This window comes from Arvicola amphibius, chromosome 4 (genome assembly GCF_903992535.2).
Source record: "Arvicola amphibius chromosome 4, mArvAmp1.2, whole genome shotgun sequence".
Classification (NCBI taxonomy): domain Eukaryota; kingdom Metazoa; phylum Chordata; class Mammalia; order Rodentia; family Cricetidae; genus Arvicola; species Arvicola amphibius.
Window position 1 is genome coordinate 44,893,761 of NC_052050.1, and position 12,572 is coordinate 44,906,332.

The following is a 12,572-nucleotide window of genomic DNA, read 5'->3' on the forward strand; positions in this document are numbered from 1 at the left end:
GTGCCCTGCTTTTAGATGGTCTTGGACCAGGGATTGCTGAGCCTGCCAACCAGAGTGTTTCCTCAAAGGCCAGAGTTGCTGGCTTCCAGGGCTACAGTCGTCCGGAGATAGTGAGGTCCCAGGCCCAGAAGGACAGCGCTATGGAGAGAATTAAGAAGGCTCTCTAAAACCTCTGCACGTGCTGTCTGGGGGGTGTTGCCACATGTTGGCGAAGGGCACTCATATACAGGGACTTAGCCTTCTGCTGAGCTGACAAGGGACTATTTGTCTTCCTTTCCTCTGTCACAGCATGCTGGGTACAGGAAAGAACACTGGTGTTCAGTCAGCTCCCTGGAGGCCTAGAGGAACACACACACACCCTGCTCCTGGGACCCGCTCAATGCCCCGGAGAAAGCCCCTTATCAGTCTTGGGTTTCCAGGAGCCATAGACCAGGTGTGTTGTCCTTGGTCTCACGGGAGCCATAGGAACTATTCCTGGGCTTCTGCAGAAAGGGAAAGGTGCCTGAGGAAATGTCCCCTAGCCCGGCCTCGCTTGAAACACGCGCTGGGTTGGTAGGAGCCAAAAGGCTTCATTTTTTTTCAGTCCTGGAAAAATAGCTTAACTTGCTGCGAGACCTTGGCTAAACCTCTTCCTTCTGGTGTGGGTGCAGAGAAGGAGCTGAATGGGTTGATCTCTGTGAATCCAGCTCATATGATGGTCTTGGCTAGGACTTCTCTCCTAAGCTTTAAACCCTCACACGCAGCAGAGTCTGGATGGGAGAGGTCACATGGGTGCATGTGAGCCATGGCCAGCCATTCACTGAACATGAGAGAAGAGAGGCAAGTGGGAGCGTTTGGCTCCTGTCTTGAAGGAAAACCTGGTAGTAAGCTATAGAATGGAAGGGTTGGGAGGTTTAGCCTGGAGAATTTAACTGATGGACTTTGATGGGTTTAGCTATGAAAGATTTAGGGACAGCACAGTCCAGACTAAACCTACAGGACTAAAGCCCTAGAGCAGGTGTGTTCAGAAGCAGGCAAAGGTTATTCAGAGTGGAGGGAACACAGTTGAAGGGACTTGTCAGCCAAGAAGGAAGCCACTAGAGCCTTTCAGCACAACTTAGTAATGTTGATGTGTTTTGATCATGACTGGGGTACTAGCATCAGTCTTAGCTCTTGATCTTCTCTGAGATAAGTGCTAGTATTATCCATGCCATTTTTTATATGAGGGAATGGAGGCTTAGAGAATGACCTAGATGATGTCACTTGGTGCTTAACAGAGGAGCTGGCTCTTAAATCCAAGCAGCTGGGCTCTATATATAGGCTCTCACCTATACCGCCAGCCTTATGTGACCTCCAAGGAGGAAGCCCAGAACTTCCTCAGGCCCTGGGGCTGCTTCTCAGATATCCAGTTATCAGGGTGGCCATGCAGCCAATTGATAACCTAGATGGGAACTTGTGGAGGTGCAGGGTTCCTGCCCATCTAGCTGCCTTGTGGGTAGGATGTGCCACTTGGCCCAACATGCTCTATCTCAGTGATCACAAGGATGCTGTTGATGATGTATGTGAACATGAGACTTGGAGCAGATGTGAGGCCTGGAGAGGAGTCTGTTCAGAACTGCACAGTGGAATTGCCAGTGTCCCCATTTTCACTAGAAGTAGGCTCTATACCTAGAAAAAAAAAGTTCCTAGTCAGGGTGGGGAGGTAAAGTCAGTTTTAGAAAAGGACTTTATAATTCTTATGAAACCACTGCAAGTCAAGGCCTTTGAGCCCATGGTGGTCTTCCAGACCCTTGGCATTCCAACAGCAGCCAGCATGGACTTTGGAAAGCCTGCTGCCTCAGGCAGCTGAGAGCCGCCTCTGCCGCTTTGGCCCTAAACACCTCCAGCAGGGCTGCAGCCCCTGCTCTTTCTGCCCTGCTGACCCCAGCATGGCCCTGGCAAGGGTGGGGTAAAATACTTTCTTTTCACTTGAAGCTTGGCCCTGAGTAGGGAAGGCCTTGGCAGAGTTCCAGGAGTAGGGGAGAGGTGAAGGTCCTGAAGTGGTCTGATTTTGAGTTTTGTTTGCTTCTCCTCAAAGTTTAGCCATGCCCAACCAGAAGCTAAGAGTGTGGTCTACACAGGATAGGCTGAGCGCACTGAGTGGAGTGCTGGAAAAGGCAGGTTGCTATGGGACTAAGAAGCTAACCTGGCTTCAATAAAAGCCTCCTTCAGAGCTGCTAAACCCCTTCCATATGTGGGCCCTGGGAACTTCAAAGTTCTTGAGAGGGGGAGGGGAAGCAAGTAGAAGCAAAGGGGCCTCATCCGGGTATCTTAGGATGGGAGTCAGCTTAGCTCACCTGTGGCTGGCTTGGAGCAGATGGACAGACTGGCCACAGAGCACCTTCGGAGCAGCCTGGCCAGCCCTGCTGTGCCTGTTCCAGAGGGAGAGGGCTAGAAAGGCAGAACTGGCTGGGCTTCACAGTGAGGCTGCCAGGCCACTGGGAAGATGAAGCGACAATTTCCTGAGCCTGACCCTGCTCTTTTCTGACCCAATTGCTGAGCTGGAAGGCAGGATAGAGGCATGTTCCTCTGCCCTTCCCTGAGCTCAGCAGCCACGTTGACAGAATCTTAAGTGCCCTGCTGCAGGAAGGCGAGGCTGTCTCTTGGCAGATTCCTCTCCCCACTGCCAGCCCTGCTGTGCCTCTCACGCCTGTGGTATGTCCCAATGACAGGCTGGCTTAGTTTCCCAAGGGATCCAGCCCTAAGCCTGTGACTATACTGCAGGCAAGGAAAAGTCATCCCGAGACCGCCACTGTGGCCCTTGGTATCAGAGCCATGCCCACAGCAAACATGGTACCTCCATGGCCTGGTCCCCCAGGGACACCCAGACTACCTTTCGTTTAGTACCTAGCCGCAGCTGATTTTAATGAGGCTCTTGATGTGGTGTGGCGCTCTCACGCCTCTTAGCAGAGAGACTTTAGCACACTGGATATACTGCCCTTGTTAGAGAGCATTTCGTTTTTATAAATCTCTAAGACTTGGAGGGGGGGAGTCTATTCCCTTCCAGAAAAGGACAAGGGTGGGTCTCAGTCTCAGGAGGCCACAGGCAGAGTAAAGTAGGAATAGCAGGAACAACGTTCCTGGGGGTAGGAAGTCAGGGGCTTGTGCAAGAGGCTGAACTCCTCACAGCCTCTGGTCTCAAGTGCTGGGGACTCTTAGAAAGGGGGTTCCACTTTCAGAGGTGGAGGCCTGGAGCTTTGCTGAACATTGTCATCAGGGCGTGCGTCATCCACTGAGCCCCTGGGTGCATCCCAAGGCTCTGCTTCCTGAGGACTGCTCATACCTCCGCTGCTCTCCACGGAAGCCAGACTTTCTCTTTGTCCCCAGCTGCTTCTAGACAGGCCTCTTACCGAAGACTGAGCAGCCCACGTGAGGGCATGTGAGAAGGTGAAGCAGCCACACTCATTAATCCCTGATGGGCTAGCTGTGTGGTAGAGGACATGTGGTATAGTGGAACATGGTCCAGCCGTCGGGAGGATTCGGGCCTGAAGATGGCTTTGTCGTCTGAGAGACTAGGAAAAGAGACACCGGTGGTGAGAGAAGCACAGAATTGCTTTGTGCGTCCTAAGCCAGGCACCAGGAAGTAGCCAAGAAGTGATGTGGTTACCTGCCCAGACTGGTGAAAGCTGGGCCTGGGGAGGAAGGGCTTTCACATCTGAGGATGTTCCCAAAACTCATACTGCGTGTCCTCCGTCCTTGGAGCCTCTGAGCCTCACCCTTCTAAGACCATGTTGGTGCTTCCTGTCCTAAATACAGGGCCCCTTTGGTTTAAAAAGAGTGGCAGCGAGCGGAGATTCTAACAGAGCCCCTGCATTATGTGGCTCATGGGCTGGAGCACTCTTGGACAGTAGTCTAAAGGCTTCCACTTCTCTCAGGGACAGGGCAGGATGTGTGGCCCCAGTGGGGACTGATGCTAAATGCACAGACAGCTGGATTGCTGTGTGTGTGTGACCACTGCTTAACAACGTCCTCTAAGGAGTTTGGGGACCTGTTTCTCTTTTGCCTAGCTCCACCCTGGAGGAGCCTCACTGCAGGCTTGTTACCTGTGGATCCTCCCCATCTGCCTTTCTCCTTCAGATGGTCTGATATCTTCCACTCAGCGCCTGTGCCTGGGATCCATGGATGGCACCTGTCTTCGGGGACTAATGGTTGTCCCCTCTGACTGACATCCCTGGGACTGGCTCCTGCACCCTGAGCACTAATCTAATCAGGAAATAGCAGAGTCCACAGTTCCCAGGGGTTATAAATAGTCACAGCAGCTCAGGCAGCATCATTTCTCTGGAAAATGTGCCATGTCCCTTTCTGCTCCCCACCCTCCCTTTTCTGTATTTAAATGACATCCTGAAATAGACTTGGTTTCTTGTGGCTGCAGGCCTCCTGGGAAACTGAGCATCATTGTCAGGGTACTGAGAAGCCCAGCAGGTCTTTCTAAGAGGATACTAGGGGCCCACCTGTGGCAGGAACCAAGGACACGGTAGTAGTGGGAACTCAAAGAAAACAAGACTGGCGCCTTACCCACAGCTGTTCTGAAAGGTTGGAGCACGTGAACCCACAAGCTAGTGCTAGACTGTAGCATCAGCAGGTACTTTAACTGTTTCAGCTCCCAGGCGCTGGGGGTGGCACCTTTAATCCCAGCACTAGGGAGACAGAAGCAGGTGGATCTCTCTGAGTTCAAGACCAGCCTGGTCTACAGAGCAAGTTCCAGGACAGCGAGGGCTACACAGAGAAACCCTGTCTCAGAAAATGAAACAAAAAAAAGGCTTCCAGGAAAGCAGACTCATGTGGGGAAGAGAGGAAATGGGAAGTTTGTTCTAGAAGCAGCTAGACACCAGACTCCACACCAAGAGGCCTGTTGTTGCTTCTGAGAGCAACAACAACCATGGTGTCAGCAGCCACCACTCCAAAGTGCGAGGGCCAGGTTAGGCATGGTGCATGGTATCCTACAGATTGAGCAAAGTAAGTCAGGGAGACTTGCCAGCACCCAGCGCACGTTCCCTAGGTCTTGGATACTGGGTAGCCTCCTTGTTCTGTTTGAGTCTCTGTGTCTTCATCTTCAGAATGGGAACAACTATGAAGGCTTAAACCACACTAGTGGGTTATGATGATTAGCTGAGATGTATGTACAAAAGTACAAAAGATTTGTCAAAGTATCAGATATAACACAGAATGCTCACAGTCTGTCAGGCAGCCCTGTGAGGTAGGCATGGCTACCACTGTGAGGAAGTCAAGTCTCGTGGAGTCTTGGTGATCCACCCAAATTCATGAGGTAGAATGAGAGCCCCAGGTCAGCCATGACCACTAATCCCTGCTATTTCTAAAACTCAGGCTAAGTCCAGATGCCACTCCAGGGGTTGGAAGCCATTGGCTCTGGCAAGAGGAGGTGCCAGGCCTTAGGGTACTAAGACAGGAAAGGGATATACGATGAATCCGGCTAGGTGTCAGGACCATCAAACAGCCTGAGGCTGCTGCTTACTTTCAAAAGGACTGGTCATAAGTAGGCAAGAATGTGCACATCTGAAGTCTCAGTACTCAAGAAGCTGAGGCAGGAGGATTGCAGAGCAGCCGGGGTGACAGAGCAAGACCCTGTCTCAAAAATCTCCAAAGCAAGGGGTGCATCTGTCTCAGTCAGCTGGGAAAGGGCAGTTGAGATCCCTCTACTCTGTGTGGCCACTTCTGGGAGATAGAATCAGGTCAGATAGAGGCCCTGATTGTACCACCCAGCAGTCCAGATGCAGTAAAGGAACTGGGAAAAAGCAGGCTGTGCTGCATGCAGGTAGGGGATTTGGGAGCAAAAGTTGGGCAAAAATGGAAGTGCAGGAAAGTAAGGCCAAAGTTGGGGCTTCTTTCTGTTGGGACTCTCTGGAGTCCTTGGCGTCAAGCTTCTGAATGAGAGGCAGCAGTCAGGCTGGCAGCTGTCCCATTGTGGGCAGGGGCTCTGCCCAAGGAAGATCTCCACATGCTGCATTCTAGTCTCAGTCCCATTTCTCCTCTGTGCACACACTGACGGTTGGGCACAGGGCTCAAGCCTCTGCAGCCTAGATGCAGGCCCAGACCCCATCAGAGGTTACCAACGCTGGAGGGCCTGGGCTGACCTGCATACCTCATTTCTCTTTTTCTGTGGGAACAGTGTTTAGGCACATGTACCCCTGAAGGTGTATAGACTTGCCCAGGAAAAAGGTGGGCAGGGGGAGTTGCATCAGCTCTGATCCCTTGAAGGAGAGGGGCTTTGTCACCTCAAAAGATGAGCTCATTCTTGTGTTTAAGTGGATGATGGTGGGTGTTGAATCACTATGGTAATTAGATTCCATTGCATACACTTAAAGAATGATGTCATCATTTTAAGATGTCAATATTTACATTATCCTGGAAATGATATTCCTTACAGCTACTTAAACTTGCCATAGTAATGTGGAGTTTAAAACATGCAGGGGTTAGAGGTGCCTGGGATATATAACGCATGGGCACAGTGTGGTTTTAGTGCTCCATTCTTCTGGTAGGTGCCAGGAAATCGGGAAGCCCTGGTATCCCCTCATTCCCATGCTCATCTCAGTGTGTCATATGTGTTGTGCTCTCTTAGTGTGCAGTTGTTGTGTCTGTGACATGAGGTGACAAGGCCCATCTGACTGTAGTGGTAGCCGGGAGCCAGCACGGTAACAAGCATGGTGTCTCCTAGAAGGTGCCCCTCCTCTTCAGCAAATCAGGGGTCCTTCCCTAGGGAAGACTGGGGGGAGGGGACTGCGGGCTCAGGCTACTTCAACAGGTTGATTTCAAGATCAGCATCTAGCCTTCTGCCTTTCCCACCCTTAACCTGTCTTGTGAAGCAACTGCTGACCAATGGGGAAGCTGGGCTCTGACCTGTCCTCCTTCCTTCCTTCCCCCGCAGCTGGATCCACAGACCGTGGAAACCAAGAACTGGCATACAGATGTGATCGAAATGAACGGGGTAAGGACATCTGAGCCATGGTGGGCACCCTCCTGCCACCTTCCCCTGGGTGCTAGGCTGCTTGTACCTCCCTCAGTCCAGTGTCCTCTCTTTGGCCACACCCTTCCCTGTCCCAATTGCAGGTGTGCATGGAGCCCTGCCAGCTTAAGGGTAGCCCTGTTTACAGTCCTGGGGAAAGAGACCCTGTGTTTGATGACACTCATGCCCTGGGGGATTTGTACCTACTCCACCCCCTGACCAGATCAAAGTGGAATTCTCCATGAAATTTACCAGCCGTGACATGAGCCTGAAGAGGACCCCATCCAAAAAGCAGACTGGTGTCTTCGGAGTGAAGATCAGCGTGGTGACCAAGTAGGTGCTGCTACCCACATCCCACCTTCCAGCCCCTGCCCCGTGCCAGCAGCCTAGTCAGTCACCACAGGCAAGCAGTGTGGAGGCCAGAAATGGCTCCCAGGATGTTTTAGAAATAAGGAGTCCAACATGGAAACAGTGGACAGTCCCAGGGGAAGCCAGAGTGTGTTTCCTGCCGTAAACAAGAAGTGACAGTGACCGTGGGCCCACGTGGGCTTGGCAGCAGTAAGCTGGAGTCAGAGGGTGGCTGGCTGGGGAAGGGCCACGCCCGTTAGGTCACTCTGCCCCTCTGGGCGCTTTGTCCCCAGGTCTTGACCTATCCTGGTCATATGAATTAGCTGCTCAGCCTCCCTGTGAACATTTTTTTGTTTGTTGTTTTTCCTTTCCCCTGGAGGATTTTTTTTTATTGCATTGCTAGGGTGCAGACCCAGGGTCTCACACTTGCTACAGCAGTGCGCTGCCCACAAGCATCTGAACCCAGTGGAATGGTCTTTCACCAGTCTTTGAGACTTCTTCCCCCATGCTCATTGCCGTCTCTCAGCAAGCAGGCTCTAGGGATTGGGAAAACCTCTTCTCCAGGCCTCCCTTGCCTTGACTCCTGACCCCAAGGGGCTAATGCTGTTGTGGGAATTAGCCAGTGTGAGAAGCTCCCTCCATCCATGTCCTGTGCACCCATGTCCTACAGGCGGGAGCGCTCCAAGGTGCCCTACATCGTACGACAATGTGTGGAAGAGGTGGAGAAGAGGGGCATCGAGGAGGTTGGCATCTACAGGATATCAGGGGTGGCCACGGACATCCAGGCACTGAAGGCCGTCTTTGATGCCAGTGAGTAGGGAGGCCTGGTGGGCACGGGTGGAGAGCAGGGAAGTCTTGGCCTATAGTTTGTTGTAGCATGAAGGAAGCTGTTTCCGAGTCCTCTGACAAGTTACATGTTCTACGTCTTGTCACTTAGTCTCCCTCCACTCAGTTTCTTACCCACTGCTACAAATAAGGACGGCATTCAGAGAGGTCGGGTCCCTTACTCCGGGTTACCCATCTCGTAAGGTTTTGAACCTCAACTTAAACTGAGACCTTTTTGACTCCAGAGTATATACTGTTGGCTCAGGCTCCTCCCTGCTGTCTCTGGGCCCTATTATACCCGGGGGCAGGTCTTTCTCAGCACAGCCCTTCTGTGGTGCGGTCTGGCCCTCGGTTTCCTCTTCTCCATCCTACTGGGTCAGGCTGAGGCAATGGTAGCATATCCAGTGCTCAGGGTACCTGAACTAGGCCAACAGCAATGAGTCCAGCTAGACAAGTTATGTCCCTCCTCTCTCCTGGGAAAGCCCCTGCTGTCCTTTCCTACAGATAACAAGTGAGCTGACATAATAGAGCTGGTGGGCACCATGTGTGGCCTGCCTTTCTAAGGGGAAGCCAAAGGCTGAAGTGCAGTGGGTGGAGGTTTGAGGGACAGATCTGAGGGATGGGAACAGTACTGAGGGCTGCCACTGAGGAGAAGGTGTCTCGGGTCAGTGTAGCCTCAGACTCTGCCCCCTCCCGTGCAGATAACAAGGACATCCTACTGATGCTCAGCGACATGGACATCAACGCCATCGCTGGTACCCTCAAGCTCTACTTTCGGGAACTGCCTGAGCCCCTCCTCACAGACCGACTTTACCCAGCCTTCATGGAGGGCATCGGTGAGGTTTCTGGCACCCTGAGGGTTGGCTAGGCTGAGTCTCCTAGGCTGCTGAAGTGACAGGCAGGAGGAGATGCCCCGGGAACTACTACCAGTGGTGTGTCCCGTGCACACGCTGTCCCTGTGGCTGGAGGACCCGAGAGTGTGGTGGGCTCTTGCTGTCTGCCTGTGTGTCCCCTTTGTGGCTCCTCCTTATATATCGATCTGTTTCCTAGAAACACAGGCATTTAGGGAAGAAGGCTCTGAGCTGGTAGCTACCAGGACCAGAGAAGAAGTGGGTTTAAACTGTAATATAGTGGGGATAGCTGCCCTGATCCTCACAGAATGGCTCTCCTCATTGCTCAGGTACTAGCCAGTGAACCTCCTGTGCCCACCTACATGGGTCACTTCCAGGCCTGGCACAATGCTTCCATCTTCTTCTGAGGCAGACAAGGCTTCAGACCCCATGGGAAATGTGAAACCTAGGGAAGGCTGTTGAGTTTAGGTGCCAGCATCAGAAGTGTTTGATGGGAAATATCCCCACCCCTAGTAAGAATGTGCAACTCCTGGGCTAAACTAGCACCGAGTATGGCTTGTGTGGCATTGGGATAATGGCTAGTTCAAGAGGGAAGGAGGAGGCTGCTCCCCCAGCCTGCTTTCTAGCCACGATACCCATGGTGGGACATCCCAGGGGAACCTGCTGCTGACAGCCCCTCCAGCCAAGCCCTGCCCAAGCCCTTTCTCCTGCAGCCCTGTCAGACCCTGCTGCCAAGGAGAACTGCATGATGCACCTACTTCGCTCCCTGCCCGACCCCAACCTCATCACCTTCCTTTTCCTGCTGGAACACTTGAAAAGGTAAGGAGGAGAGGTGGGGCTCAGCCAGAGCTGTCACCTGTCCCGCCAGACCCATCTTCTCAACCCTACCTCCTGGGTACTGACCTGTGCTAGTCAGTACCCACAGAAGCCTGAGCGATTGTTTTCAACCTCCTAATCATAGCCTAAAGTAATTGGCCATGGCACAGTGACACAGGCCTGTTGTCCGGATACTGAAGCAGGGGGATTGCTTGAACAATCAAGAATAGCTTGGAAAACATAGGGGACCCTCTTAGAGTGGTGGGTGAAGCACAGACCTCAGGTTGGTTTTAATCTGTGGGCTCCAGATGCGGCCATGTCGTTGGTGCAGTTTTTTGTTTGGTTGCATTTACATATTGTGTGTGTGTGTGTGTGTGTGTGTGTGTGTGTGTGTACATATGTGTATGTGCCATGGCTTACATGTGGAAGTCAGAGGACAACTTGTAGAAGTTGGTTCTCTCCTTGCTGAACTCGGCTCTTCAGAACTGGCAGCAAGGACCTTTAACCACTGAGCCATCTCACCAGCCCGGTGTCGCATTTTTTAAGCGAAACAGAAAGGGCGGGGTGCGCATCCCCGTCACTCTTTTCAGCCCAGGACTAACACAGACACCGCCTTGGTGTTCCTGAATCCACCTGCCACATGAGACCTGCTCCTCTGCGCTCATCCCCTTACCTGGGTGCTGGCCGTAGTTCAGTCGGGCCCGGCTCTGGAGGGCCAGTGGGGACTTAGACACAGCTGAGGCTGCTGCCTTGTTTTTCCCATCATGAGACAATGTCCCTCCCTCTGGTTTGGCGAGGAGCAGAGTCCCAACCAGTTCCCAAATAGTTTGGTGAACATTGCGGGAGGACACACTAAAGGGGAATAGGAAGGGAAAATTCATTACATTTTCCACCCTGGGAACTGGGCCCACATCTGGGTTCGTGTGTGTGTGTGTGTGTGTGTGCGCGCGCGCGCGCGCGCGCTAGCCAGCTGCATAGATCCCTGCTGGCATTGAAGCGTTTGCCCGTTTCCAAAGCAGTCAGCAGGCACATTTGTGACTCTTCCCTAGAGGCTGGGAGTTGCATTGAGAGTAGGATGAGAGGCCCTGGCCAGGGTGTGTGTGTCAAAGCCTCAGAAACATCTCCTAGTATGGAGTCAGGGGAGGCCCAGGGTTTGTGTTTGATGATACTGGGCTTGCCTGGACAGTAGCCACAGATGGCAGCTCCCACTGTCACTCGGGACATGTCAGTGGAGTACCTGGTCTGTTGGTAAGAGAAGCGGGGAAACTCCAGAAAGAGCCAGAGCAAGCCTGTGTGCATACCCTTCAGAGGCAATGGGGAAATCAGGCCTCAGACTTGCTTCTGGTTACAGCTGCTCCTGCTGCAACACAGCCTGCATAACAGCAGGCCCAGCTAGCTGCTGCCTCTGGGCAGCACGTCCTCCCTGCCCTGCCCTGCCCTGCCCTGCCCACTGTTGACTCCCTATAACTGTACTACTGTACTCTGGGGAGACTGCTCAGAGTTCAGAAGCCAGCTCTAGCACCTATTAGCTGTGTGACTCTGAATAAACCACTTAAACTTCTCTGTACTTGGTTTCCTCACCTATATAGCAGAGAGGATAATGTTACTTGCCTCAGAATGGCTGGCAGTATACAGTATTACAGGAAGAAGTCTTAGAACAGTAGTATTTGCCATCTTTTTGTTGTTGTTGTTTTGGTTTGGTTTTGGTTTTTCAAGGCAGGGTTTCTCTGTGTAACAACAGCCCTGGCTGTCCTGGAACTCACTCTATAGACTAGGCCGGCCGCCAACTCACAGAGATTGACCTGCCTCTGCCTCCCGAGTGCTGGGATTAAAGTCACACCCAGTGTATTCTCCATCTTATTGCAGTGATTTTATCTAAGCCAGGGGTGGTGCCATTGATAATTGTTAGTCCTGACTTGGCAGTTTCACATCAGTTTGGCATAGCCTAGGAGCTAGGGGTATGTTACAGCAATACACTGGGATGCATCTGGGACTTTAATCCCTAGTCTAACGTCCTTCCCTCCTGTAGGAAGGGAAGTAGGTGACTACTCCCTTGATGCCTGAGGGAGCTTCTTCAGGTGCCTTTAGCTTCCCGGCACCCCAGGTCTTCTGGGGCTGCTGAAGAGGGACTTCTCTGTTCTCCTTCCTTTTCCCAGGGTTGCTGAGAAGGAACCCATCAACAAGATGTCACTTCACAACCTGGCCACTGTGTTTGGCCCCACGTTACTGAGACCCTCAGAAGTGGAGAGCAAAGCACATCTCACCTCAGCTGCAGACATCTGGTCCCATGATGTCATGGCCCAGGTACTGCCAGCACTGTACAGGCCTCCAGGCAGTTCAGAGGCCCCACTTCCCCCCTAGGCAACTGAATTGGTGGTATATAGGGTGCCCGATACAGGGCTGCAGAGCTCCCTCTCTGCTTAGGCCAGAACACGACGTCAGAGTTGAGGAATGCCTGTCCAGGTGCTAGCTGCTCTCCTGCGAGGGCCTCAGTCTCGGGTATAAAAGATTCGGGACTGGGGGTTGACCTCATGTATGAAAGATCTGGCGTTGCTTTCAGGGTCAGGCTTTCCTGGGCTACCTTCAACACCAGGATAGGCTGTCCAACCAAAGCTGATGACTTAGGCATGGAAGTGGCTCCCCGACCCTTGGCCCTGCAGCACCCTCTAGTGCTGTAAATGAGTGGAGGAACCTGGGCTTCCTAAAAAGGGGAAGAAGCCAGAATGAGCCTGGGATGGATGTGACCTGGGCAA

At 52.6% G+C, this 12,572-nt stretch overlaps 1 protein-coding gene across 2 annotated transcripts in view; it reads left to right on the forward strand.

Annotated features, from left to right (window-relative positions):
* Positions 1-12,572, forward strand: part of Abr (ABR activator of RhoGEF and GTPase) — a 196,302-nt gene that overhangs the window by 181,203 nt on the left and 2,527 nt on the right. For both annotated transcript variants that reach the window (XM_038326514.1, XM_038326515.2), the window contains 6 exons: positions 6,902-6,961; positions 7,203-7,312; positions 7,998-8,137; positions 8,854-8,988; positions 9,717-9,822; positions 11,976-12,123. In XM_038326514.1, the coding sequence (XP_038182442.1) occupies positions 6,902-6,961; positions 7,203-7,312; positions 7,998-8,137; positions 8,854-8,988; positions 9,717-9,822; positions 11,976-12,123 (699 nt within the window). The remainder of the gene's footprint in view (positions 1-6,901; positions 6,962-7,202; positions 7,313-7,997; positions 8,138-8,853; positions 8,989-9,716; positions 9,823-11,975; positions 12,124-12,572) is intronic.